The sequence below is a fragment of the Nematolebias whitei genome, chromosome 15 (genome assembly GCF_014905685.2).
Source record: "Nematolebias whitei isolate Nwh7 chromosome 15, NemWhi1, whole genome shotgun sequence".
NCBI lineage: Eukaryota > Metazoa > Chordata > Actinopteri > Cyprinodontiformes > Rivulidae > Nematolebias > Nematolebias whitei.
The window spans coordinates 41,234,797-41,258,837 of record NC_056512.1 but is presented as its reverse complement, the minus strand read 5'-3'; the positions used below and the strand labels follow the sequence as shown (position 1 = coordinate 41,258,837).

The following is a 24,041-nucleotide window of genomic DNA, read 5'->3' as shown; positions in this document are numbered from 1 at the left end:
AGAAGCTAAAATCTGCAAGGAGGAGAAGAATAGCTAAAAGCTGCAATGAGCAGAAGAGTAGCTAGAAGCTGTAATGAGCAGGAGTAGCTGAACACTATGATGAGCAGAAGAGTAGCTAGCAGTTGCAATGTTTAGGAGAGAAGCTAAAAGTTGCAAAGAGGAGAAGAATAGCTAAAAGCTGTAATGAGCAGAAAAATAGATAAAATCTGTAACCTTCCTGAGATAGAGAACTTTACTAATTGGCTTTTTTATGTATGTGAATGTTCCTGTAAAGTGCCCTGAGACAATTTTGTTGTGATTTGGCGCTATATACAGTAAGTAAACTGAATTTAATTGAATTGCAACAAACAGGTGTAGCTAACAGCTGCAATGAGCAGGAGTAGCTAAAAGCTATGATGGGCAGAAGAGTAGCTAGCAGCTGCAATGATTAGGAGAGAAGCTAAAAGCTGCAATGAGCAGAACAATTTCTAAAAGTTTAAATGATCAAACCCATAGCTAAAAGCTAAATGTAGCAACCCCAAAGATAAAAACAACAACTGACAAAACTAAAGGCTAAATGTAACCGAACTGTAGCTAAAAACAAAAATGAGCAAAAAAGCATAAAGCTAAATGTAGCAGAAAACAAAAAGAGCCGTGCTGAAGCTGGTTTCAAAGAGAATATTTATTTGAAAGAGTTTTTAATGTTTTACTTTGAGGAAATGTATTTGTAAATAAAGTTAAGTATTTTTAAAAAGTATAAAAGTGACAAAAAACAAAATTCAAGCCATCGCCCGACGCAGCAGAAAGTTTTACATGAAAAGTTGAACTAGCAGCAGTGATTCACGCTGGTTCTCTTTCATAGTTATTAAAATATTTTATTTTGACTAAATGTTATTTTTCACATGAAATGAAAAGTGAGATCAAGTTCATCAAAATGTTTTTTATTTGACTTTAAATGATTAAGTCTGACGCGGGGGACCTTCTGAGACATTTTAGTTTTTTCTTATACAAAATCAAATTTCCTCAAATCCACAAAACGTTCTTAAAGGTTGAATGAAAACAACTCATGAAGTTATCGAGAAAATATCACATACTTTATGAAAAAGCTTTAAAACTATTTAAAAAATGTAATATGTTGACATTTATTGGCATGTTAAGATCGTGTCGAGGGGAAACTAACTTGTTTAATCTTCTTTCAGAACATTAAGACCCTGAACCCTGCAGGTCTTTGTGGGTCCTTTTGTTGCACTCAAGACCTGATTTTAGTATTTTGTGTTCAAAACTGCCCCTTTTTCCTAGTATTTTGCTGAAATGTGTAAAAAAATGATTAAATTTCTGGTAGATTCAGAGATTTTATTCAAGTTTGTGGAAAACTGCAGAACATAACTCCAGCAAAGCCTAGAACAAATATTAATTTTGGCTGATTCCTTAATAATTTGTCATTATTAGTAATTTTTGCCATTCTCTACAATAGTTACTGATTCAAGTATTTATTTACGTAGGTAAATGTAGATGTTTAACAACCCGCTAAAATACACCAGAATGCAGGAAATGGCATCTACTTTACTCAACATTGTTAGACCCCGCCCATCAGTGTCCCCCTCCACATTACAAATGCTCCTGACAACAAAGCCACCAAGCTTCTGCAGCTGCTTCAACCCCAGTAAAAACTATGGTTATGAATATAAATATGATTTTTTTTAAACTAAGAAGAGCCACTGCAGAGGGACCGGGGAGCCACATGTGGCCCCAGCTTGCAGACCCCTGATCCAAAGGGAAGTTTTACAGAAGTCGGCTCTTCCTTGTGTCCACTTCTTCGCAGGTGGAGCTTTTTAACGCTCGTGCAGAACACGTTTCCTCTGAGAGGTCGGGGAGGCTGCAGAGGCCTGACGCATGGCGCCAACAACACAAACCCTCCTCAGACGAGGGTTTCATCCAACCAGGTCCCGATTGTCGGTGTGAAAAAGCGGCACTCCGTTAACTCGATCGTGTCCACGGCAACAGTGGAGTTGTTTGTGTGATTCGCTCCCAGCTGGAGACGAGGACCGAGTCGTCTGCAGGTTTATTAGATTGTCAAACTCGTGCTGCAAAGTTGCCGTTCGGCTCCTGAGCGCATTAAACAGCGTGAGACAAATGGAGTTTTTTTTTTTCCTCTCTGCTGTGTGAGTCGGATTCTTGCAAACGCTGAGGTTCTTTGCAGCAGCCCCCGGGCAGGGTTTAGCCTTGAAAACAGTAAAATATACAAAGACAAACCTGCTACATGACGCTGAGCTGAGAGTGAGGAACGTGTGGACCTTTCTCTGCAGAGGCTGTGTCGATGAAAGGAGGAGCCTCAAAGGTCAACAGATGGACTGAAATCAGAGAAATGAGAGCGGAGGAGGAAAAGATGAGAAAACAGAAAGAAACGTGATGAGAGGACAAGAAAAAGAAACAGCTATTTGAACTGCAAGAGTCAGAGATCCCTAACGGACCGCGGGTCAGATCCGGATCCAAATAGTCTTATCTGGATTGAAATCAGTTAGTAGGCCAGTCACGATAACAAATTTTGCTGGGCGATTAATCGTCTCAGAAATTATTGCGATAAACGATAATATTGTTTTGAAATTTGACAATAATTATTAATTATTGTCAAATTTAAGAAGAAATGTTGCTTAATTTTTGTGTGTAGTACCTTTTTTCACCATTGGATGGCAGTATAAGTCTGTTTGAAATGAAGGATGGATAGTGAGGGAGCGAGCAGCGTGTCTTTTTAAGAAAAATGGGAGGGAGGCCCCTCGACGTGACATGGTCCGTCTCTCGTTCATGCTTTTCGATTCTCAAAATGGCGGATGCTCGGTGTGGTTTGAGCACTTTAGCATAGCATTTGTTACACAAAGCTTTTAATAAAAACAAAATCAGTAAACAAGTTCTCAGCTTCTTTTTGCAGAAAAAAACAACCTTTTACACAAAGGCACAGGTTTTAACCGTGAATCTTGGAGCTTTGACAAGACGGAGGTTTATTCTCCAGGTCGGCCTGTTAGCTTAGCTCGTAGCTTAGCTTCTCAGCTTAGAAGCTTTTAACGATCCAAAAACATAATTTTGGATCGTTAAAACAGATTTTAAAGAGAAAAGAGAAAGGAAGGGGTCAGTGAAGAGCCTTTTGTCATCCAGTGTCTTCAGTAGAAAGAGAGAGACACAAAGAAACGATAGTGCCGATAAATGAAAATGAGGTCGATAATTTTCATTTATCGTGCGATTAATTGATTTGTTTATTGCGACAGGCCTAGTTATTAGGTTTCAAAAGACTGATTTAAAAACATATACAGTACACGTATAACATCTTTTTATTTTTACGTGCCCATGCTTTCTCATATTTACGATAATTCATTTTAGCAGGCGCAGCTTTTCTTACATTTACTGTAATCCCCACATCTGGCCTGCAGTTCTCTGGGCTTCTCCTTGCAAAGAGGAAGTGCCAGCGATCGAAAGATCCTGAAAATACAACACTGCAGTGAAATATATTTAATTTCTGGACTTTTATCAGAGAAACTCTGTTTTAGGTCGACCTCGCTGAATTTAACGGAAGATCTTGAGAGAAGAGCTGGTGTCAGTGGTTTTGAGAAAATGAGATGAAAAGACTAAAACGGGAAAAATGAAGACGTTAAACGACAACACGTGTGCGTTTGATGGAGTTTTACCTCCCTGTAGGTCTCATTAAAGGCTCCGGGTCACCTGGCCTGCAGGAAACAAGGCCATGGAGACGAATACAGTGAGAGGAGGAGACGTAAGAGGAGCCACTCTTTATTTCTGCACAAAGTTTGGGAACCGCTCCAGAAATGAAGGAAGGAGGACGGAGAGAGGCAGGGGAGGATAAAGAGCAGCATGGACAGGCAGAGTGGGCGTCTGTGAGTGAGAAAGTGTGATCACGGCTGCAGGAGCAAGACAAAAAAAACATTATTTTTGGCTGAATAATGAGAAAACCAGATAAAGATGGGATTAATGTTGCCTTAAAGTAAACGTGAAAACCACGTTAATCCATAAAATGAAGCACGTTACAGATTTACAGTACGGCTCTGAAAATGAAGGAGCAGCCGTGAACTTGCCGGCTGGAGAGCAGAAAGATGAGGAGCGCAGACGGATTCTTGTTTTTTCACCCTTATATTCAGATTGAAATATGATCCGAGTAAACGCCTGGAATCTTCTGTGTTTGGTGAAATGCCTGTCACCCGCCACCTTCCGTGCCAAGTCATGCAAAACTGTTACGTGTTAAAGCTCAGACTACATGTAATGAATACCATATTTTTTGCCCTATAAGTCGTGTTTTTTTGCATTCCCTGCGATTTATACGCCGAAGCGACATATTTATGGATTTTTCTCATATTTATAAACCAAATTTTGTCTGAGATATGTTTTCATTCATTCTGACTGAAAATATTGAACACTTACATTTTCAGCCACTAGGTGGCACTCGAGTGTATGGCATGCCGTTGTATAATGTAATAGGTAAAAGTGGCTATTAATGACACAATCGGCTTGCCTCAGCCTGCCACTGCCGTCCAGCTCTCTTGGAGAAACTGTTAAATCAGCTTCGTTTCGCTGCGCTGCCCCGGTGAAAAGCAGCTGATTTGACCACTGAAGTGCATTTATCAAGTAAAAGTTCAACTGAGACGCATCTTTGCTATAATTTCGAGCAAACAAATAATTGTTTTTAAGTGTTAATCTTGTTAAATTCTTGTTAAAGTCCTCCCGTGCACGCTCCCATGGCCGCCATTTGATAGCCAGTTGATTTTTGACACAACACTGACCCACATTTCTGGGTTGTCAGTGGTGATGCACTGATCCACATTTTTTTTTTAACTTCCAATCCAATCCCGATACCTAAATCTGGATATCGGCTGATACCAATCCCGTTCCGACATCATGATCATTATTGATTTTACACGAGGCTGTAATAACTTCCTCTCAAGTACAAGTTGTACAAATATATGCACGCATGTCCAAAAAGGCAACTTGAGGTAAGTTTTATTAATGTTGGATAAGTTTCAAAGTTAGAATTAAATTCTGCTAACACAAAACTTGCTTTTTTTTAATTCCTAGCTTTAAAGTGGATATTAAAGTGATTGTTTAAAGTTATTATATATTTTTTTTAAATAAGGGGGAGATATACATTTTTTTTTTCTCTCTACACTCCATTCATTTTTTATTTTTATTTTTTGGATGAATTTGTTTTGTTTATTGTCTCTTTTAAATGAATGAATGAATAAAAATATTAAATGGCTTTAAACATCTGCTAAGTTCATGGCATAAACCAACAGACATGTTCCTGTTTTCAGTATTTTACATCGCTTTATAATATAGCTGTTTTTTTTAATATATAATTTTCTTGTAATTTTCAATTCATATGCTTTTTTATGATTGTCTACTGTTGTACTGATAAATATCTCCTGGAGGGTAAACTATATCTTGGCTGCAAGTATCAAACTGCGAAATCCCGTTTTCTACAACTGACAGCAGTTGGTCATTAATCACCATGAAGTTTAGCAACTTCTCGGTAAACATTCGAGCGCCGTGGCTTCAGCGGTGTGTTCTTCTCATTCAGTCCGAAGCGGGCAGTCTCATTTCGGTCAGCCTTGTGTTTGCCCCGTGGGGCAGACTGAGCGGGGCGGATTGGGCGCAGCTGGCCGGGGTCGGGCTGCCTGCTACGGGTTCAGCGAGAGGAGCAGACCGCTGAAGCCACAGAGCTCGAATGTCCAACGTAAAACTAACTTTACCGCGGTTTAATGTGCTATGGCTCTGCAGACATTGCACGTTGTCGTCTTGCTTTGTGGTGTTTCTAGTGTAAAATACTTTCACGCAGCGGACGTGTTTCCATGAAAAGTTGGCTAGCTGTTAGCCACAGTGCTGCTCAGTCCTCACGTTGTAGCTGGCTGCAAACTATGAAATGGATTTCCTGAAAGTGAGGCGGATCTTATTACTCTGGGCTCATGAGACACGCCTCCGTTCAGGAAATCCATTCCATAGTTTGATGCCAACTTGCAGAGGAGCAGGCAGGGAATCACATGAGAAGTTTCATCAGACGCAGACATGCATCATGGATTGGAAATCTCTGCAGGTTGTATCGGAAAAATCCGATGCGTAAATTACCAGATCAGATCGGCCTCATCCCTGGTTGTCAGCGGTGACGCATAATAGATGCAACTTATACGGTGAAGCAACGTATTTATTGATTTTTCCACTTTATTCGACGTATTTGGACTGATGCAACTTATAGGGCGGTGTGACGTGTACGGCAGAAAATACAGTAACTGGTCAGCTACTACCACATCATCGTTTAGCTCAGTCTCTCTAAAACTGTCCAAGTTAAACTGCTTTTGTGTTTGCTAAGATCAAAATCTTGTGACGGCCATTTTGACTCCAGAAGATGTTCACCCTCCGATGTTTTGCTGGAAGTTTTGTGATTCAGGAGAACAAACCTCCACGCAGACAGACGTCGGCAACAACATTACTGACTCTTGCCTTCGGAGGCGTGTTTTAAACATGGAGAAGGAGCACGGTTAGGTCAGGACACATTGATCCAAAAAGACTTCTTTCAGTTTTAAATCTTCAGAAGGCGTTCGTCGAACACATCTCCTGCTAAATTCAAAATGATCAGAATTTACAAAAACTGTTTTCCTCCTCGACACGTTCACCCATCTTCAGGACTTTCAGATTCCTGGTCATTTCTGAGTTTATGAAGTATCTGTGCTTTGGTTCTGGTCTCTGCAGGGTCCGTGGTGATGTCTTTGTCCAGCAGGGGGCGCTGCACACTCAGCCTGTGCAGGCGCTGTTTACAGCTTTTCTGCTAATGGTTGAGGACATCTGGTGTCTATCTCCTGCAGTCACTGAGCGAGAGGCGGGGGACACCCTGGACAAGTCTATCACCGGGACACATAGGGACAAACAACCACTCACACCTATAGGGAAGATTTAGAGTTAACCCAACATGCATGTTTTTAATCTGTGAGGAAACCGGAGTACCCGGAGAAAACCCACATGTGCACAGGGAGAACATGCAAACTCCAAACACAGGACCCCGGGACGGGAAGCAAACCTGTGGCCTTCTCCCTGTGAGGCTACAACTCTTAACCACTGCGGTACAGAAGCGAGGGCTCGACACAGAAGACAAATCTAAAATGAAGAACTCATTTTAACGTTAAGTTCATGTCCGACTGTGAATCCCCCCCCATCAGCTTCACCTCACTGCTTCATGCTACTGTAAGTGTGTAGTCTTATGTGTGTGTTTCCCGTGTTGTGTGAGGCCTCAGCTACAACAAGCAGGCGCTCGTCTTTAATCCCCCCCCCCCCCCCCCACGGTTTTACTCTGCTCCGCTTCACCACGCTACTGTAAAACACACACTTCTCCTCCTGCACAGGCGCCAGCGCCTCGGTACCACAACTCCTAGGGAACACGGGGATGTCTCCATGGCAACAAGCAGCTTGCACCGCTAATGAACCGGTTGCCATGGTAACTGTGATGGCTGTGTTGGAACTGGGAAAAATAAAAGTGGGAGATGGCGTGATGTAACAAAACCTCTTCGTGTGTGTGTGTGTGTGTTATAATTAAAGGTGTAGTGTTCCTATGAGGAATGCATATCACCCGCCGCCTGCCACGGCTGTCACATCTTGTTAGAAGTGTGAACACTCGGAGCGTGCGTTCAGGACGACTCTCAGCTACTTCCACATCAACCTCAGCTCGTCCTCTCACATACAGTCAGCTGTAGACGTTTTGGGTTGATGAAGGTGGATGTGCCGTGGTGGCCATCTTGAATCGAGTTGACTCCAAGTGTCAGTCAGCTGTTGAACAGCCAGTGGTTACTTTCTGGGAGTTTCATTCGAATTGTCCAGTGTTTTATGGGATGTTTTGCTAACGATGCAAATACACAACATTATGGCGGCGTCGGCGCCTTCTTCAGCGGGCGATGATCACTTGGTCAGGACTGGTAGTCCTTTTGGGGACCGAAGTCTGGTTCTAAGATGACGGAACGTCTCGGTTAGTTGTTTGCGCCTGTGCTCGCTCAGGACGGGAGACTGTGACGAGGTGAAACTCGAAGCGTTCTGCTGGCTCCTTAGATAAATATCATTAACCGAGTTTAATGTACGTGAACGCTCCTGTGCCCCGAGTCGACTTCTGTTGTGACTTGGCGATACATAAATAAACTGAACTGAATTAGTTTTAAAGCTAAATAAGAACTGAGTTTAGGCTAACTCTGTTTACATTAATGTACAATGTTCCTGTTTAATAAATAAATAAATAAATAAATAAACACATAATGCCCTAATAAGGAAATAAATATGAGCTGAAAGAGCAAAGACTGACAGGTGAGAACCCAAAACCTTCAGTCAGATTCAGTAGTTTTCTGCGTTCTGGACCAATCGGCTCACGGCTGCCTCAAGGTCAGAAAGCAGCGGCCCTCCATCCGGGCATGACGAGGGGAGGAGGAGGACGAGGGGAGGAGGAGGACGAGGAGGAGGAAATGGATGGGAGGAGAGTGCTGCCAGAAACAGTCTGTCGGCCATCTGTGTGTGAGTTATTCTCCACTTTGCTGCTCAGGCCTCGGGGCCGTTCTGCGTTTTGGATGTTCATGACCCCACCGGAGACACCCGAAGCTGCGCAGAACTGATGCTCGCATCATTTCTGCTGACCAAGGCCACCACGCGTCACCCACTTTACTCCCCCCCACCCCCTCGCTGGAACAGCCTCTGCAGTCACAGATAATCCTGTCACCTCACGGAGAATCTCCATCAGAGCAGGCGCAGTATCGTTAAGACGGTCTGTTAGCAAAATATCTCATTAGCCACTGCAGGTTTCAGTGAGGCTCTCTGAAAGTAATCATTTGAAGCTCATCTTCTGGAGTCGATCTAATTCAATATGGCTCCCAGTGTAGGAAATCACAAAGATGGCTCTCAGTCAGTCAGTTTTAGAGATACTGAGCTAAAATCTGGTGTGGTAGTAGCTGAGAGTCATTCACGTAATTCATTGTTGTCTTTTAAAGCCAACTAACTCTGACATAAAGCAGCGGGCGACATGCATTCCTTCAAGGGTCTTAAAAGTCATTTTGCTGCTCGGACTCTAACGTTTTATTTCGGCTGCTTCTCTGCAGAAATGTTTGCGGTTCAACCCCGACGCCACGGTGTGGAAGGCCAAGCAGCAGGTGCTGTGCTCCCTGACCGAATCGCTGCGAGACGTCCTGAACTACGGTCTGTTCCAGCCCGCCACCGACGGACACGATGCCAAGTTCCTGGAGGAGGAGCGGCTGCTCAGAGAGTACCCACAGTCCTTTGAAAAAGGGGTGCCATATTTGGAGGTACGGCTGAGCCCGGCGTAAAGTTCAGATCAAAGAGCGGCGAGGGATCTGCTGAGCTTCGTCACAATTACTGTAAAACACAAAAGATAAAAGGCCCAGACGAAAACTAATTCAAACTTTACAACATATTTTTCTTGCTGTGTAAGATTGTAGGCGTGAAAGGATTTGACTGAACTCAAACTTCGGTAACCGTTGAAATGCTGACTCAGCACTTCCACTGTTGGTTCCTGTTTTTATTTTCCCCACAGCTTATTATAATCTGCTTCTGCGCACTTGGTGCTGTTTCACCCGTTCATTCATCAAAATGTTCAGCTCGTTCAGAGTATGGGTCCTCTCACTTAAAACTAGATACATTTAATTTTTCAAAACAAATAACTCTCTTTGCAAATATTTTCCTATGAAAACACATTGACATCTCTCAAATGTAAACCAAAACCTTTTAGTTAACATTGTACTCTGTTTTTGTCTTCACTTTTAGCTGCCGTTTTGACACATTTAATTAGCCTTTAGCTAGTGTTTGGTTACTTTTACCTTTTGGGTTTTAGCTAGTGTTTTAACTAGCATTTAGCTCTTTTTAGCTTTTATTTAGAATTTTGCTCCTTTTAGCTAATGTTGGAACCCTTTTAGATTTAATCTAGTGTTTTGCTTCTTTGAGCTTTTAGCCAATATTTTGACCCTTTTAGCTTTTAGCTAATGTTTTGGCCCTCTAAGCTTTATCTAGCATTTTGCTCCTTTTTGCTTTTATCTAATGTTTTGCTTCTTTTAGCGTTTAGCCAGTGTTTTGGCCCTTTTAGCTTTTAGATAATGTTTTGGCCCTCTAAGCTTTTTCTAGCATTTTGCTCATTTTTGCTTTTATCTAGTGTTTTGCTCCTTTTAGTTTTTAGTTAATGTTTTCACCCTTTTAGCTTTTAGCTAAGGTTTTGGCCCTTTTAGCTTTTATGTCGCATTTAGCTCTTTTTAGCTTTTATCTTGTATTTTGCTCCTTTTTGATTTTAGCTAATTCTAGTCGTTTGCTCCTTTTAGCTTTTAGCTATTATTTTGACCCTTTTAGCTTTTATCTAGAGTTTTGCTCTTTTAGCTTTTAGCTAATGTTTGGGCCTTTTAACTTTTAGCTAATATTTTGGCTCTTTTAGCATGTATCTAGTATTTTGCTTCTTTTTGCTTTTAGCTAATGGTTTGTTTCGTTTTGCTTTTATCTAGTGTTTTGCTTATTTTAGCTTTTAGCCAGTGTTTTGGCCTTTTTAGCTTTTAGCTAAGGTTTTGGCCCTTTTAGCTTTTATGTAGCATTTAGCTCTTTTTAGCTTTTATCTTGTATTTAGCTCCTTTTTTATTTTAGCTAATTCTAGTCTTTTGCTCCTTTTAGCTTTTAGCTAATATTTTGACCCTTTTAGCTTTTAGCTAATGTTTGGGCCTTTTAACTTTTAGCTAATATTTTGGCTCTTTTAGCATTTATCAAGTATTTTGCTTCTTTTTGCTTTTAGCTAATGGTTTGTTTCGTTTAGTTTTTATCTAGTGTTTTGCTCATTTAGCTTTAAAACAGCATTTACAATATTTCACTGAAAGTGTTTAAAGTTGTACGATTTAAACGAGGTCGTTCAAACTCCAAGCATAAAACAGAATTTACAGAAGAGAATCTTTTATTTTTTTGTTTTAAATGCTGAAACGGCAAACATGTTCTCAGGTTGGTTACTCATAATAATAATAATAATAATAATAATAAGTAATAATCTTGTTGTATTCTTGTATTAAACTCAGTGGAGGCTCTGAATCACATTTAACTGCTATAATTTATTTTCTTTTATGAAGGTTAAAACAAAATGAACCAGATGACCCGTGTCTGCTCAATACATCTCCAGGCCCTGATTTTATGGATCTGGGCTGGAAGCTCAGAGGATTGAGGACAACAAACCTCTGGGTTTGAAATAACCAGTTTTCTTTTTCTTGTTTTTAGTTCCGTTATAAAACCAGAGTTTACAAGCAGACAAATCTGGACGAGAAGCAACTGGCCAAACTTCACACTAAGGTAGAAAAATCTTTGTTTCTGACCTCCGAGATGTCAGACGTGATGTTTAAAATATAACTCCTGCCAAAAGCTTTGATGAATCCATTGCTTTAAATTAGCACAGCCATGTTTGAAGTTTTTGTGTTGCTCTACATTTCCTTACGCCTATCCTCCGTATTATTTCTGATATTTAGAGTTTCTTTTTTTGTCTTTTTGTTCAGGCTAGTCTGAAGAAATTTATGGACTACATTCAAACCAGCGCTGTGGACAAGATGGCCAAGTTCTTGGACAAGGGTCTAGATCCAAACTACCAGGATCCTGACACTGGTGGTGAGGACAATGACAGATTTGACATTTATTGCTCTTTTTAATATCTAACTAAATAAGGCTGCAGACTTCATCTTGTGTTTAAACAGTTAGCAGCACAAATATTGAAAGCCACCTCTCTCCTGAATAGCCCTTGTTAATTTCACTGAGATTACAATGCTGTCTTCTGTAGGTAAGATACTGACTCCTTTTACCCACTCCGCACAACCCTTTTTTTTTATATATAACTTATTTTTCACAGTATGATTTAGACACAGGCATGCATTATTTTAATACTTTCATAAAGTGAACATGTTCTTTTTTTATTAAAAAAAATTGATTAAAAAGTTGGAAAACTTCCTTTACGGAGAGACCGTATTTAGTAAAATGTTCAATCAAAACATTAAAAGTGTTATTTTTACATCTGGTGTTTTATTGCACAAATCAAAGTAGGAAATTTCAGACAGAATCGTGTAAAACAATTTTTTTACAGAAGATTATCTAATTTCCGATGCACATTAAATGCAGCATTTTGTCCCATAATGGCATTAAATGCAGCATCAGTGTCGGAACAGTTTTTCTTAGATTCATTAACGTCGGTAAGTCGCATTTCTTGCTTTAAGTCTTGAGAAATGTACATTTTAGGTGTAAAACATGTTACACTTTATAAAATATAGATACAATTTGAAAGCATGATAAAACTAATTTTGGCGCTAACGCTAATTTTTACGTGTTCTAATGCGCATGCTCGAAGTTAGCTTCTTTGCTCCAAGTTAGCTTCTTTGCTCCAAGTTGACAGTGGAGAAAATATATTTTTCATTAATATTTTTTTGCCATCCAGACAGCTTTAATTTATGTACAGCTAGTGCTTGTTTGAACTTTTAGGAAAGTTTAGAGTTTGGCCTGTTTTAGATGGCAGGAATTATTTAAATAAAGTTTTTTGCGCGCTTCCTTGGGTGGATGTTAGCATGTAGCTAGTAGCTAATTCAAATTATCTTAAATTTGGACAGGATTATCTTTCAGTTAATGCAGTTTGACACTTCTATTGTATTTCTGAATAACAGCAAGAGACATTTCACCGTTATTATTATTATTATTATTAGCATCTAGACCACTTCAAGTTTATTTTTTTAAATCTCAATACTTTAAAGTTTATGACTGGATTATTTTAGTGCTTCAGATTGGTAATTCCATGAAACCCCCAAGATAATCTCCAGGTATTTTGCACTGATTAAAAAACAGTTGCTTATGACTTCTTTTTTTTTTAGAATTAAAATGAGCAGTATGCTGTTTATGTTATCATTATGCCTTTATTTAATAAGTCAGAGTCAGAGTTTCTTTATTGTCATTCGCACCTCATGTGGTACATGTGGTGGAGCGAAATTATGTACACAGGGTCCCAGTTACATCCAACAATAAAATGTATAAGAAAAACAGTAATAACATCTAAGATATGAACTAAGAAAAACATCAACTAAATATACACTAAGCACTCATAACATAAAACATTGAACATCAGCACAAACATGAACATGAGTCTGTGTGAGCGGATGTGCAAGCATGAACACATCAACATTTAAACAGATCAGCAGCAACATGAAACAGATCAGCAGCAACATATGGTTTTTCACAGTGATTATTCTAGTTAGAGATTCATGAGTCTAACAGCCTCAGGGCAGAAGCTGTTCCTCAGTCTAGTGGTTCTACACTTAATGCTCCTTAACCTCCTTCCTGAGGGGAGTGGGGCAAAAAGTGTGTGTGCTGGGTGAGTGGGGTCCTTCATGATGCAGGTGGCCCTCTTCCTGCATCTGGAGGTGTAGATGTCTGTGATGGTGGGGAGGCTGATTCCGACAGATTTCTGTGCAGCCTTCACCACTCTCTGCAAAGCTTTTCTTTCTGCAGCTGTGCAGCCTCCATGCCACACATTGATGCTGGAGCACAGGATGCTCTCCACTGCACACCTGTAGAAGGAGGTGAGGACTGAGCTTCCCAGACCAGCTCGCCTCAGCCGTCTGAGGAAGTAGAGTCTGATGAGCTTTTTTGATCAGGCTGGTGGTGTTGTTGCTCCAGCTGAGGTTGTCATTCATGTGTACACCCAAGTACTTGTAGCTGGAGACCACTTCCACCGCAGATCCTCTTATGTTCAGGGGGGTGTAGGTGTTTTTGTTCCTTCTGAAGTCCACAATCATCTCCTTTGTCTTCTTCACATTGATGTGAAGGTTATTCTCTTTGCACCAGCTCTCCAGGTGTTCCACCTCTTGCCTGTAGCTGGACTCATCATTGTTTGTGATGCATCCCACCACCGCTGTATCATCTGCAAACTTTACAATGTGACAGCCTGGGTGGGTAGCTGCACAATCATATGTGAGCAGAGTAAACAGGAGGGGACTCAACACACATCCCTGAGGAGAGCCAGTGCTGAGGGTTATGGTGGAGGAGGAGAGGTTGTGGATCCTCACTAACTGTGGTCTGTTTGTTAAAAAGTCTAGTACCCAGTTGCAGATGGAGGGGCTTAGTCCTAGTGTGGATAGTTTGTCCATCAGGGTTTGGGGGCTCATGGTGTTGAAGGCGGATGTGAAGTCCACAAAGAGCATACGGACGTAAGAGTTTTTCTGCTCCAGGTGGTTGAGCACAGTGTGGACCACAGAGGAGATTGCATCCTCTGTTGATCGGTTCTCACGGTATGCATACTGATGAGGGTCCTCGTTGATGTTGATGGTTATTTTGATGCGAGTCATGACCAGTTTTTCGAAGCATTTAGCGACTATCGGGGTGAGGGCCACTGGCCGATAGTCATTCAGACCAGTCACTGTAGAGCTTTTTGGGACTGGGATGATGGTGGCAGTCTTCAGGCAGGTGGGAACTGTCTCCAGGGTAAGTGAGGTGTTAAAGATGTCTGCCAGCACCTCACAGAGCTGATCAGCACATTCTTTCAACAGAATGTGCTGATCAGCTCTGTGAGGTGCTGGCTTAATAAGGTTTTAATAAAGTTTCTAGATTCAAATTGATAACAGCAGGCCAGATGTTTGGTAGCCACAGGTTCAGATGCTGCTCTTAAAGCACATTGTTAAATAGAAAAAGTCATAGTTTCTTTATTTGTCATACGCACCAAATGTGGTACATGTGGTGGAACAAAATAGTGTTCACAGGGTCCCAGTTACATCCAACAAAAGTATAAAATGTAAAAGAAAAACAGTAATAAGATCAAAGATATGAACTAAGAAAAACGTTAGACTAAAAATACGCTAAGCGCTAGTAGTACAAAAACAATATGCCGAACAGCAGCACGAACATGAGTCTGTGTGAGCAGAGTACGAATGAACACAGCAGCATGAAATAAAAGAAACAACAAACAAAGGACAAGCGTTCACCAATTTAAAAATCTTTAACCACTGTAAAAAAAAAAAAGAAAAAAAGTTAAGCCATGACAAATCAGCATTGGGTTTTCATCTGAATATGGGTTAAGGTGGTTTAAACGCCAGAAAAACTACTTAAGTGGCTCTTTTTCAACTTCTGGACTGGATTGACAGAAATCGCTGCACACTGAAACCACGTGCACTCAGCCTTTAGCTGCTAAATCAGCTTGTTTTCAGCAGTTTTGCGACTTGTTTAAATTCAACCTGTAATCTGTTTGCAAGCAGCAAAGCTCCCCTTCTGTTTTCAGCCCTGCAGCGTGTAGTCCCAACAGTTTGCGGAGGATCTGAGCCAGTCATGTCTTACACAGCTTGGCGGCTTTTCTCAGATCCTGTTGTTGTTTAGGAGACGCAGCAGACGGCTCATTTACAGCTTGGGCGTGTTGCTCGATGTCACTCCAGCCGTTGTGGGAGCAAGTGTCAAAACACCAAACCCAGCCTGTAATCAGGGGTGTGAAACACGCTCCCACTGCAGGACGCATGGGGGCACCAGAGGATCCTGATCTAACACCTGCTGTAACAAAGAGGTGATAAATGGAAACATTTAGTTATAAAAGGTTACAATGAGGCGCTGATCACTGGATAGAAATTACAATTTTATGTATTTTTATTTTACACAAGTCCCATTCTCAAGAGAGACGTGTGTCAATTAAACCAAGTCACATATAAATACAGTCTGTTCAGTGAATACTGCGATTAAATAAAAGTATCACACAAAACAGACGTCAGGATAAGTTTAAAACCGCATATTAGAAATAAGCTGGACAGTTTCAAGCCTTCTAGTTTTATGAAAAATTAAATTGCATCACTCTCCCGCTCCATGCGAGTTGTTTCTTTTTCATCGTAATAAAACAAGCAAAAATAAAGTTGTATTTGAAGCTGGAGTGTGTTTCTGCATTTTAGTTTAAAATGAAAATGCATGTTTTGCAATACTAAAACTCACTCCTTTGTTAATAAAATTGATTAAAACTCATGTAGAACTATTTAGAGGAATGCAGTTATCTTTCCTGAGCAACATTTGGAGGTGTGATAACTGCTGCATTCTCTATTTTTACTCTAATATCTTGGTTTTGTGGTCACATCAAGATGTAAACTCAGAACAGATGTATATTCACGCAGGGAAAAGTAAAAAAAAATTGAGTTGGAGAGTTTTTTCCCTCTTGTTAACAATTTTTACATTTGTCTTTTCTCTTGTAACAGTCTGTCTGTGCTTTCTAAACAGAGTGGTTATAAAAAAAAAAAAAAGCTAACTAAATGAATCTGTCAGTTCTGGTCTTGTTCTCGTTCCAAGCGCCTCGTTTCCATCCTGAACATCAGAAGTCCACTTCAGCCGTTCCAACAAATTATGTTTCTGTGAGATCTTGTCTTCAAAAGATGATCAAAAAATACAGTTTCAGTCATTCCTTAAAAAAAAAAAAAAAAAAAACTTCTGTTGCCATGACAGCCAGCACACATCACCACGTTTTACTGGAAACACTTTAAATGTTACTCTTCAGGGTGCCATTGAACCTTTTCGCTGGGAGCAATGAGAGCGTCGTGACGCAGATAAATCTTTGATTGAGTTTTTGTGTTTTTCTTTCATTTATTTGACAAAACAACATGCTTGTACTCTGGCAGGAAGGTAACGTTACTTCCTGCAGGAAAAAACCTCTATAAAAAGATTAGTCTCTAGGGAAGGTGCTAAATCTGTTCTTATATCAACGCTTGAGTATTTTTCTCTTAGGTCTTGGTTTGCTTTAGGGAGTATTTTAATTTTCTGCTCTTATTGATTGTAGAAAATTAAAATAACATTTTTGCACACTGTATAGCTCATGCCCATTAATGCCCACATGTTACAATTTGCCACTTTTTGTTGTGTAGTTAAGAGCTTCTGGGTCTAAAATAGTAAACGGTTCTTAATTTGTATTGGGGGATTGTTGACACATGAAAGAAAATTGTTATAAAATCAGTAATCTGAGAAAAAAAGTGCAGTCATGAAGCTGTTTTCAACCTCAGCTCTCCAGCGTAATTAAATAATCTTACACCGGCTACTTTAGTCACTGATATTTCAGAAACAGTCTAATTTAGTCAAATTAAGATCCATTCCTTGTAGAACAACAAGAAAACAGAAGAACAGTCTTAATCTAGCAAACCTGTTTGCTCCTGTATCCTGATGCATGCTCAATAATCAAGGTAGAAAAATCTAAAAAAGTTAAATCTGGTCCTCTGGATTTTCAAACAAACAAACAAACAAACAAAAAGTTTGCTGTTTGCTCCTGCACTCTCACATCACTGGGCCTAATCCAGGTCTTCACTGATTTCATTTGACTGTACTAAAACATTTTACCATCCATCCCAAAAATGAACTATATCAAAATACGACGGAGTTTTAGGGCCACGCTAAGAATTTTTTTAAAGCCATAAAATTACAAGAATAAAGTCAAACTAGAAAGTTCCTGGAGAAACTTTGACGGGGACTGCCTCTTTATTATTAAATTATTATTAATAATAAATATTAATAAAATATTAAGGATTTTTAATATTAATCATACATACTAATTATTAATATTATTAATATATTTATATATTATTGATGTATTAATTATTAAAATATTAATAATTTATAATCCACATTAACAATATGCACACCAATAATTTGTATTAATATTAAATAGTACTTATTAATATGAGTAATTATTTATATTAAAATAGATAATTATTAACATTAATAATTAATATTTATTATTAATATGACTAATTCATAATAATAGGTGACAATGGGTAATAATAGGTGCCTTCCATGCAGTGCATAATGCACTGCCTTCCTTGCATATTGAACCAAAATGGCTCCATATGTTACTCAGTTTCTGTGAAGAGTTTTCTCCTATTCATTTCCTATGGGAAATTTGGCATCTTGGTTAGCAAAATATGTTGCCATGGTAACCGCAAATGCCAATAAAAGTAATTGCACACTTCCCGGAGCCGGGACGGTCGTTTTGATACAGCTTTTGTGGAGGTTCATGTTGCGGTTCGGGCCGCATTAAAGTTGAAAAAGATACGCTTTTCAGGTGTAGAATAATAAGTGGGCAATCACCAACTAGTTCCTGGAGTTGGTGAAATATTGTGTCTTTGTTTGTAAATTACGTCGCCATGGTAACTTGAAATGCCGATAAAAGCAATGGCACACATCATGGGACTGAGCCAGTCGTTTTGATACAACTTTTGTGGGGGTAGACGCTGCGGTTCGGGCCGCATTAACGGAGATAGAAATGTAAACTCACTTCCGAGGTGTAGAATAATAGGTGCCAATAAAGTTTGAATATTACAAGAATAAAGTCGTATGAGACTTTTTTGTTTCAGCTCTCTTTTATTTATTTATTTTTTTCCACAAATCAGATCCACAACGCGACTTGTCAATCAATAAAGTAGGCGTGTCAGCAAATGACCAATCTGAAGCTAAATGCTTGTTACCTGCAGAGCTGCGCTGCAGCCCATCAGAGCGTACCACCGTACTGTAAGCAGGTTCAAAGTCCTGATACTGATAATAATCTGATGTTGATGTGATAATAGATAATCTGTCTCCTTATTTGTAAAACCAAAGTATAACTTAACAAGATGCTCAACATTCTTCATTTTACCACAGTTAAAATACAGTAAACCTGCTTTATCGTGTCGGAGTTCGGATAATATTACGACTCATTTAGCTTGGGATTGGTCATTTGCTGACACGCTTACTGGATTGGTTGACAGGTCGCGTCGTGGATCCGACTCGTGGGAAAAAAATAAACGAGCGCTGAAAAAAAAAAAAGTCTTGTACGACTTTTTATTCTCGTAATTTTATGGCTTTTAATTATTTAAGCTCCATCGTAACCAAAATGTACTCGACAATGAAGAGAAAAATACTTTATAAACATGAAAACTGAATGGTCCAGAACGATGAGTTTTTTTTTTTTTTGCTGCTGATATTCCACAACCCCAAATCTGGAAAATATGGGACGTTGCGTCATACATACAACAAATAATTTCAGTTTTAATATTTAATATGTTTACTATGATCAAGTGATTCACAAGATCCACGATTGAGAATAAAGTATAAGTTTGTAAAGTTTGCAACTCATCGATTTCTATTTATTTTTACACTTTGAGCAACCGCTCCGTGTTGTTGGCGTTTCTATAAGAACAACTGAAATGTGTGTTTGTGTTCAGAGACTCCTCTGTCGCTGGCAGTGCAGTGTGAGCCAGGTGGAGGTGAGCCCATCCGAGTCCTGGTGGATGGAGGGGCTCACATTGACTTCCGTGCCAAAGATGGACTCACCTCGCTGCACAAGGCTGTTCGAGGGCACCGCCACACCGCCCTGCTGGTAAACACTCACCCCTCTGTGTCTTTTGTAGAAAAACCTCAAACAAATCAGGAGTTTTCATTTCTCACGCTACAAAGGAAGAAAATCCAACTCGCGACATCGTGTTTACTTGCAAGATGTGAGATCTGTCTTGAATAGACAAGCCGAACATTCATTCAACAGCAGGAAAAACCAACAAAAAACCTGCAGAACAAAGAAGACTGGATTAAAAAACGTCTGCTGCAGATTTGAGTTTTAGATGTTTGTACAGATCTGTAAGAGATAATTCAGAGTGAGAGGTTTGTGTGTGCTACAACGTTAGGAGTCCAGTTGTTTTTCTGTATTTAAGTTTTTACGTTGCTTCAAAGTAAAGTTTTTTTCAAATGTTTGGGGTAGTCGAATAATAATCCATGGTGGTCAAGGCCACCATTGGCCACCCCCTGGCTCCACCTTTGTGTCTGGGGGTGGATTAAATTACTCTCTCCATTTGCAAGATCTTGGCAAACAATCTGAATTGTGTATTGAGACCTTCGGTGTAAACGTGGTGCGAGTCTGAACCTCTGGGATGAAAGGTGTTGGCTGATGTGCATTCCTTCACACTACACCATCACATTTTTATAATCTGAATTGCTGCACCACCTTCCTGAACTTGTGGTAAAGTGCCAGCTTTTTGATCAAAGCGTTAAAAAATTAAAACCACCTCAACTTGATTTTTACCTGTTATAGCGCATAACGCTAAAAAAAAAAAAAAAGAACCATTATTTGACCAGGAAGTGTTTCAGAATTCCAAACTAGTTTTTTTTTTGGGGGTGGAGTGAAAACTTCACGATGGTCTCATCCTGCAGGTCCTGCTCTCTTTGGGTGCGTCTCCAGACTATAAGGACCGGCGGGGGCTGACGCCGCTCTACCACACTGTGCTGACGGGGGGCGACACCTCCTGCTGTGAAACTCTCCTCTACCACCGAGCCAAACTGGGCATCAGGGACGAGAACGGCTGGGACGAGACGCATCAGGTAAAGTCTAGATCTGCGAGGAGGAGTTTGAAACGATTCCTCCGCACATTTTAAGTTCAGAAAAAGAGCAAAACGTTCAGAGTTGGTTTGTTTTATTGATATATTGATTTATACATTAGGTTTTGGTTTCTTTTGTGCATGGATCATTCCTTCCAAGTGTTCTCTGTGTTCCAGTGTGTGTCTGCTTAAGAACCCATTCATGCCATGAATCAGAACACCTCTCACCCTTCATCCTTCCATCCTGCTTCAATGGCCATTTTACAGCCATGAAGTGGACAGGCAAGGCCAAGAGGAAAAATAAAGGTATCCATCTGAGTGTGACGCTGCACGCCAGCATCTCTCTTCAACTCCATTCTACACGTTGTGTGTGTCTGTGTGTGTGTGTTGGATAGTAATTGAGTCATAAGGTTCACAGTAAATGTGGTAGTCACCAGGATTGTAACGGTACTTAGTCACAGTTCGGTGTAAGGAGCAGGGAACAGGAAAATGAAACGAATACCAAATGCTAGAATTTATTTATTTTTAACAAATAACTCTCCCAGAAGCAGAAACGGAAGAAACGAACCGCGCTTGTTAGTTAACCTTTTTACAGTTACTGATGAGCATGCTCAAAGTCAGTATTTTACCGTGCATTGTGGTCAGCTGCTCTGCAGACACCTGGTAACATTGCACGTTGCACTCACAACATAAGATAAAACTAATTTACAAATATGTTTCAGTCAATAAAAACGTAGCTGTAAAGGACATAGCTATGAAACTGTTTGGGGCGCGTTGCCCGTTTTTTTTGCTTGCACATTAGTAACTGTAAAAAGGTAAGTGGTAAATGGACTGCACTTGTATAGCATCTTTCTACCTTATCAAGATACTCAAAGCTCTTTACAACAATCTGTCCTCATTTACCCAGTCATACGGCTCTATACTAGATCTGTACAGAGAATAACCAGTAGAGTTGAACTCAAGTCCAAAAAATCCGACCCGGAAGAAGAAGATCAGAGTTGAGGAGTTCTCAAAGCGCATAAATGCTTCCCCTGCTGTTGCCTGCATTGAACCCTGCTCTGACACGGTGGATATTTTGTGATCTCACCTGTTTGGGTCGTCGGCCGCGCGCGTGATCAAATGGCTGCGTGTGGCTGGTGAAGGTATGGCAAGCCATGTTTGCATATAATTAGATCGTCGGCCGCACGTATCCCTGACGCAATAAAAAGCCCGACACAGGGCTCCGAGTTCGGGTTAGAAATGACGGCTCTACTTATCAGTTCTTTAGATAAATGCTGGCAAAATGACACCCTATGCTTTTTTAAAAATTCCTATTGCAAGTTTTATACCAGAAAACATATCATGATATATATCGTTACCGCCACCCATCACAATAGATATCGGGATATGAATTTTATGCCATATCGCACATCCCTATTGTGCATCACACATCTCTGTGCGTCCAGATAGAAGAACACACAACTTGCTCTGCAGCCGTAAATCATTTTAGTTTTTTTTTGACTCAGTGTGTGTGGGATAAACACGGTGGAAGCTTCAGCTGAACAAGCCTAACATCCCAAACGCTGTGGAGTTTTTCTCCTCGTCGTCGTCAGTAAATGTAACTCCAGGGTTTTTCTCTGACAGACTCGTAGCTGAGGCTGGAAAACAGGGACTTCTTGGATATATTTTTGTGCTCTGGGCTGAACCTCGCTGTTCACGAGGCCGTCCAGTAGTTCAGTTTAGGTAACGGAAGTCGGCAGAAAGCAAATGAAAGACGTGAGCGCTCTTCCCAGGATGAGAGCGGAGACCGAGCGACTGATTCATCTGAAGCCATTGACCCACGAACAGCAGGAGAATTTAGTTTGCTCTTTTTTTAAAACAGTTTGTTTCCATCTCAAACCTGATGAATCTCAAACTAAATATTTTTATGCCATATTTATACTTTATTTGGCTTCTGATTATTTGGATTTTTAAAATGTATTTTATTTGAATGGACTGTTTGTGCACGAGCACAAAGTTAACTCAGCTTGTTTAACTGATTTATTTGTTGACACGAAGATAAAATCTACACATAATTAATTTTCTGCTTCTATTGTTGAACTTTATTATTGTTTTATTAGGGTTTTTATTAACTAACTAGCTTTCTTTAAAACAATACAGTGCAACAGCAGCTAAAATATGGCAGAATCAATCAAAAGTGGACATTTATATTTAGTTAAAATGACTGTCTCCTTTATCCTTATTTGCTCCTCGTTATTAAACGTCCATCTTTTTATTCCTTTGACACATTTTTTGTTTTTCATTGTTTTCATTGTTATCTTTCTCCTCTTGTCCTCCTCTTTGGTGTTCGTCGCTCCACAGGCTTGTCAGAACGGCAACTCGCAGCATCTGGAGCACCTCCTCTTTTACGGGGCAGATTCCTCCTCCCAGAATGCCTCTGGAAACACTGCCTTGCACATCTGTGCTTTATACAACAAGGTATTTCATGAAGCCCACATGAAATCAGGGCTGTGAAAAAAAAAAAAGCTTTTTAAATATAATTAATTTTGTTGGTTGCAGGAAAGCTGTGCACGAATTTTGCTTTATCGTGGAGCAAATAAAGACATGAAGAACAACAGCGGGCAGACGCCCTTTCAGGTAAGAACTCAGAGTTAAGGGTTTTATTACGTTAACAGAAGAACAGAAATGACTAATATGACCTGAAACTATTACTGTGCTGCAACACTCACAAAGATGCCTTAAATTAGGATGTATGAAGTTTTTCGAAGCCAGCCGAAAAAAAAATTAAAGTAAAATTTGTTTATATATGTTTTGCAAACAAGCAAGAAAACATCAGAGAGGCTGGTCTGTGTGCCGTGACGTATGACACTTTAAATTTACTGATAAATAACTTGGACTCACACAGTAGTGGTCCTTAAATGGACTTTGACACAAATATTTCATGAGTTGTTTGGACGGAGTGGTGAGATGAGCTGTAGGACTGACAGCTTCAAGGTGGAGGTGGGAGTGCATCAAGGATCGGCTCTGAGCCCCTTCTTGTTTGCTCTGGTGATGGACCGACTAACAGATGAGGTCAGACAGGAATCCCCGTGGACTATGATGTTTGCAGATGACATTGTGATCTGTGGTGAGAACAGGGAAAAGGTGGAAGAGAACTTGGAGAGATGGAGGTATGCACTTGAAAGAAGAGGAATGAAAGTCAGTCGTAGTAAGACAGAGTACATGTGTGTGAATGAGAGGGAGGAGGTGGAACAGTGAGGCTACAAGGAGCAGAGGTCACAAAGGTGCTGGACTTCAAGGACTTGGGGTCCACTGTCCAGGAAAATGGGGAGTGTGGTAAAGAGGTGAAGAAGAGAGTCCAGGCAGGATGGAGTGGATGGAGAAAAGTTTCAGGAGTGATTTGCGACAAAAGGGTGTCAGCAAAGGTCAAAAGAAGAGTTTACAAGACAGTGGGGAGACCAGCTATGTTGTATGGTCTGGAGACAGAGACATGGACAAAAAGACAGGAGACAGAACTGGAAGTGGCAGAAATGAAGATGTTGAGGTTCTTCTTAGGAGTGACAAGGATGGAGAAGATTAAGAATGAGATCATCAGAGGTACAGCACAGGTTGAACAACTGGGAGATAAAGCTAGGGAGGCCAGACTGCGATGGTTTGGACATATCCAGAGGAGGGACAGTGGTTTGGACATGTCCAGAGGAGGGACAGTG

General features: G+C 40.3%; 1 protein-coding gene across 1 annotated transcript in view; it reads left to right on the top strand.

Moving 5' to 3' along the window:
- The window catches only part of shank1 (SH3 and multiple ankyrin repeat domains 1), a 103,730-nt gene that overhangs the window by 25,290 nt on the left and 54,399 nt on the right, over positions 1 to 24,041 (top strand). The window contains exons 3-9 of the mRNA XM_037689217.1: positions 9,099 to 9,302; positions 11,254 to 11,325; positions 11,526 to 11,634; positions 19,209 to 19,363; positions 20,188 to 20,355; positions 22,693 to 22,809; positions 22,891 to 22,968. Coding sequence (XP_037545145.1) covers positions 9,099 to 9,302; positions 11,254 to 11,325; positions 11,526 to 11,634; positions 19,209 to 19,363; positions 20,188 to 20,355; positions 22,693 to 22,809; positions 22,891 to 22,968 — 903 coding nt within the window. The remainder of the gene's footprint in view (positions 1 to 9,098; positions 9,303 to 11,253; positions 11,326 to 11,525; positions 11,635 to 19,208; positions 19,364 to 20,187; positions 20,356 to 22,692; positions 22,810 to 22,890; positions 22,969 to 24,041) is intronic.